Here is a 4,651-nt window from a genome sequence, read left to right as displayed (position 1 = left end):
TGGATCAAAAGGATTTCCCCAGCAGAACATTCCTCTGATGGGCCGGAATGAGGACCAAAATAGTTGTTAACATACTCTTTGTTAAGTGAAGTCTTTTAGTACTTTTCTCCTGCTCCAAGACAGATTTTCCAGATTAATTTTTCTCAGAAAATAATCTAACTTTTACACTTCCTTTTTCAAGCTTTACTCCAGAAATGACACATGTCCCAGCACCATACTTGGCACATGGAGGAAAACCAAGTGTGTAATCTCCTACCTTAGCAAGACCATCCTACATTTTCATTCAGCCAGCACACACTTCTCTTGTTTAATGAAACAGAGAACACTGCAACCAAGCTTGTGTCTGTGTGCAGAAGTCAGCAGTGATCACTGTGATGCTCAAATGTTTCCAGGCCCCAGCCCTGAAATCTCCTGATAGACAAGGTTCACCTTCCTCCACCCCATGCTGCAAATGGAATCCCTCCTCAGGAACAAAGGCAAGTTTGGCATTCACAGTGCTCTGGATGGGGTCCAGGGCCACAGCAACTTACAAAGGTCCCACAGCTCACGCCTGTTCTGCCCTGACTGGATTAGGGCTGGTGACTCTTCTGCAAATTGCCCTGTTGGGAACAGGAATGGACACACTTCTCCTGTAAGGTGGTTGACATGTGGGGCAGCCTGGGCAGAAAAGATGTTTTATATCACACTCACATGCTCTTAAACCATCCCATCTTTCCCATCTGGAAGTGGATGGGAACCAAAGTCCTCTTGGGCACAGGCCAAAACATTTCCTCAGACACTGCCAGGTCTTTCCCTGGTATTTCTTGCACGTAGAGACGCCAGGCTGAGCCAAATTAAGCTAATAACACGTAAAAGGCTGAAGCAGAGAGAAGTAAAAGTTTGGAAGGAAGCAGCTTGGACAATGCTGGTTTCACTGCAGAAGCTTCACATAATTTGCTGGAAAGAGGCCTATTTTGCCTCGGCACTGCCCCCGCCACCAGCCTTCATCTACCATCTCGATCTGTGTGATTGTGTCGTCAGGATCAAAAGAAATCTCATCATCTCCATCTGCAAAAATTGTTCAGAAAAGAGAGTCACAATGCAAAGATAACCCCAGAGATCTGGTTTTACATCCTCCTCCCACCCTGCCCAGGAGAATACAGAACGAGCATTCTGATAAGTTCATCTCATCCAATCCCCCATCAAACAGCAAAGACACAGCAGAGAAGGAGCAAAACTTCACAGATAAAAGATGAAGTTTCTGTGTTCCCAAGTCAGGTCTCATTCTGCTTTCCAAGAGGAAGAAATTTAACCCAAGTCAAAATCTTTTTACCACTGCTGATGGTGTAAGCCATCACCACCTCCCCATTGCACCAGCCTGGGTAGAGCTCCCAGTGCCTCCCCCACAGCCTGCATGGCAGACCTACCTCCTTGGTAATCGTAGAGAGCCACTGCACAGGTCCCAGCGCTCTCCACCTCATACACATTGTCACTTTCCCCTGCAGAAGACAGGACGGGCAGATGAGAAAGAGGCTGGAAGCAGCTGAATAGATCTGGTCAGTGCCACCCTCCGCCCAGCTGTCAGCCTTGGGGTGAACCACATCCAAACCCTGTCAACAGGGAGAGGTGTGCACCTTACTCACAGCAAGGTAAGACTTCCCTCTCCTTCTGCAAGGAGAGAGGCAGGGTCCTGATACCTCATGTTCCTCTCCTCTCCCTTCTCTCCCTCTCCAGCCTATCCAAGTACCATTTTCAGTACCAGCGAAGCTGCAACAGAAACATCAACAGCAGCCCATGCAGTTTGCTTATGTGCTTGGAGGAAGACTACCTTGCACTCCTCACACCCAGGAGACACCACCAGATCAGGTCTCACAAGCACCAGCCGTTTGAGCGACAGGCTGAACTAAAAGGGCAGCCCCAGGCCTCAGTGCAGCACTGGCAGTCGCTTGCCAGGAAACAGTGAACCAAGAGCATTAGCCCAGGTCCAGCTTCTTCAGAGCCCACAGCTGCCCTCGGGTCCCCCTGTCCGAGTCCTGCTCCAGGACTTGCTGTGTGGCCCACCATCCTATGCAGTTGATCTCACACCTTGGAGCCGGGCAAAGGAGTGGGAGATGACCAAGTCACCATCATCATGGGCTGCTACACTGACCACAGGAGACTCCAGGATACAAATTCCCTCTGGGGTCTGTCCCATACATCTAGTGAGGTGAGTGGGCAGATACAAGCTCCCCAAGACATGGGCTCTTCCATCAGTACTCACCTGGGTGGGGCTGGCTCTGGCTGGGCTCCTCAGGAAGGATCACCTCATAGTCCTCACCTCCATCTCCTCCATGGTCATAGATGGGATCCAGCTTTCCTAAGGGTGCTGGCAGCTCCTCATAGTCAGCACCTCCACTGGTACTGTCACAGTAGTCAGAGGGCTCTGGCAGCTCTTCATAGTCTCCACCAATATCTAAACTTTCACTGTAGATGGGCTGATCCTGGCTGGGGATCTTGCACAGCTCCTCACCTAGATTTGCTGGCCTTGGTGGCAAAGTGGGTGGTGTTTCCTCATCCTCCTTTTTTGCCTCCTGCCATGAAGTGAAAGTGACAAGAAAGTCACCTGCAAAGCATCCACTGCAGGGAGCTCTCCCATGACTGCACAGCACCCAACACAAGGGAGCCCACTCCACTGCAGGTGCCGTTAGTGTTACCATGACACCAAGGGAGCATCATCCGCTGCACAACGGGGAAAGAGCTCAGCCCTTAGCTCTGCTCAACTGGCCCCTGGGATCGCTGTGAAGACCCTCATGGCTCAAGTATCTGAACCTCTCTCACATACTCAGCTATAGCTCACTGTATTGCCACTGCACTGACCCACTCCAAGAGCCCATCTCACGCTGTAAGGTGCTGTGCAGCTGTCCCATCACCATCCCAACATTTCTCCCCTCACTCCTTCCAAAGCCTCTCTCACGCTGTGGCTGCACCCCACTTGCTCTGGCAAGGCTGCCCATGAATCCCTTCTGCCTGCTCCCCTTCCTGGCTCTCCCAGCCCCCTCGGCACCTGTTCTCCTGGTGACACAGGCTGGTCTCGGTCAGCGCTCCCGGGCACCCTTGCTGGCACGGTGGCAGGGGCTGCCTCTGTGTGGTCCTTCTCCCTCTGTGGGATTTCCTGCAGGAGAAAAGTCATCAGATCCCCTCAATCCCTTTGAATGAGGTCCAGAGCAATGTCCATTCCCATTCCTAACAAAGCAACTCAGAAAATTTTCCTTCAGCCAAAATCTGTTCCAGCTCACATAAACCTGCCCTAGGGAGGCAGGCCTGGGATGACTGTGGGGTCTGCAGAGAGGAGCCCCAAGGAGGGAACGTATCAGGAAGTGCTTTGTTGGTGACACCTCATCTGCACATTGAATGCAGAAACAGCACAATGTAGAAGTTCTTGTAATCACGAGGGTTTGGGTGTAATCTCGTTTGGAAAACTCCGAATGCAGACTGCTGGGACGTGGCACTGGGGAGGTGTGACTGTTTGCCAGGCATTAGAGGCAACAAGGAGCCCTGGTCAAAGCACAGAGGGTCATGGCTGGGTGCAGGCACGTCCTGATCTGTGTGCTGGAAGGGGAAAATCCAGTGACAGATGTGAAGTTCAATGGCAGTCGCTGGCAGTTGCAGGGAAAGAAGAGTTAAGGTAAGAGGTTACTGTAAAGATATCAAGTAGAAGGATATTTTGCTGCATGGCCCTGAGGAAAAGTCTGCTTCACAAGCCTTAGAGGACATGGCAGGATGGCCACGACTCACCTTCCGCCGAGCTACCTGGTACTCCCGAGCCTGCCGCCTCACTCGGTCCTCCTCTGCCTGCCTTCTGCTCTCCTCCTCTGCTGACTTAGCCATGTTCTCAAATCGTGACCGCAGGCTGCTGGCGCCACTGGAAGCTCCTGTGGAGAAGACAGCTGATCGAGCCTGCCCAGTGGCTCCTTTCCACCACAACAAGCATCTAGGAGAAACTCAGAGAAATTCCCAGAGAAATTTTCCGTTCAGCCACCTTCTCCTGCGCCTCCAGGTTAAATCCACATCCCACCACAGCACATGCCTGCCAGTGAGCTGTCACAGAGGGACCACGAGGCCCACAGCTTCTCGCCAAGCCCAGGGCGGGTACTCGGTTGTCTCACCTGCCTCCAGTGGTCTTGTTTTCTCGTAGGAGGAGGTGGGAGCTGCCATCTCATTAAAGCCAGCAGCACTCTGCAAAAGGAAGTGAATGAAGGGACCAGCATGTTAGGCAAGGCCAGTGCTGAGATCCTCTGCTGGGTCTGGCTACTGGTGACTGCAAGCTTTGTTCCCAGCTGTGTCTGTCCTCATCTGTACAACTGCCACAGCCCTGCAGCCTTGCTCTCCTGCTGCTTCCCTGCACTGCTGGAGCCCCTGCTGCCCTCCAGTCAAAGGCAGGAGCTGTTCCTGCCAGAGAGGTGGCACTCCCAGGGCTGAAAAGGCCACGTGGAGCCAAGCAGAGGAGGCAGCAGAGCAGCAAGATGATGCTGCATGGGACAGCAAGGCTGGGCATGCAAGGCAGACACGCTCTCTGGTGACATGGCAAAGACCTGAGTGGATGCCCAGCAGCCTACCACTTCCCGAGGTCTGAGGGGACCCATCCTCTGCATTCCCAGTGGTAGAGGCATGGAAGCACTTCCCTATTGGGTGC

At 52.8% G+C, this 4,651-nt stretch overlaps 1 protein-coding gene across 1 annotated transcript in view; it reads right to left on the bottom strand.

Annotated features, from left to right (window-relative positions):
• Positions 1-910: 910 nt before the first annotated feature.
• The window catches only part of LOC104522336 (hematopoietic lineage cell-specific protein), a gene marked incomplete at its 5' end in the record, with an annotated part of 11,481 nt that continues 7,740 nt past the window's right edge, over positions 911-4,651 (bottom strand). The window contains 6 exons of the mRNA XM_029084177.1: positions 911-1,047; positions 1,407-1,478; positions 2,240-2,549; positions 3,023-3,130; positions 3,754-3,890; positions 4,125-4,194. Coding sequence (XP_028940010.1) covers positions 911-1,047; positions 1,407-1,478; positions 2,240-2,549; positions 3,023-3,130; positions 3,754-3,890; positions 4,125-4,194 — 834 coding nt within the window. The remainder of the gene's footprint in view (positions 1,048-1,406; positions 1,479-2,239; positions 2,550-3,022; positions 3,131-3,753; positions 3,891-4,124; positions 4,195-4,651) is intronic.

Source organism: Antrostomus carolinensis, unplaced genomic scaffold, assembly GCF_000700745.2.
Source record: "Antrostomus carolinensis isolate BGI_N321 unplaced genomic scaffold, ASM70074v2 scaffold24003, whole genome shotgun sequence".
NCBI lineage: Eukaryota > Metazoa > Chordata > Aves > Caprimulgiformes > Caprimulgidae > Antrostomus > Antrostomus carolinensis.
This window is presented reverse-complemented; position numbering and strand designations above follow the sequence as displayed.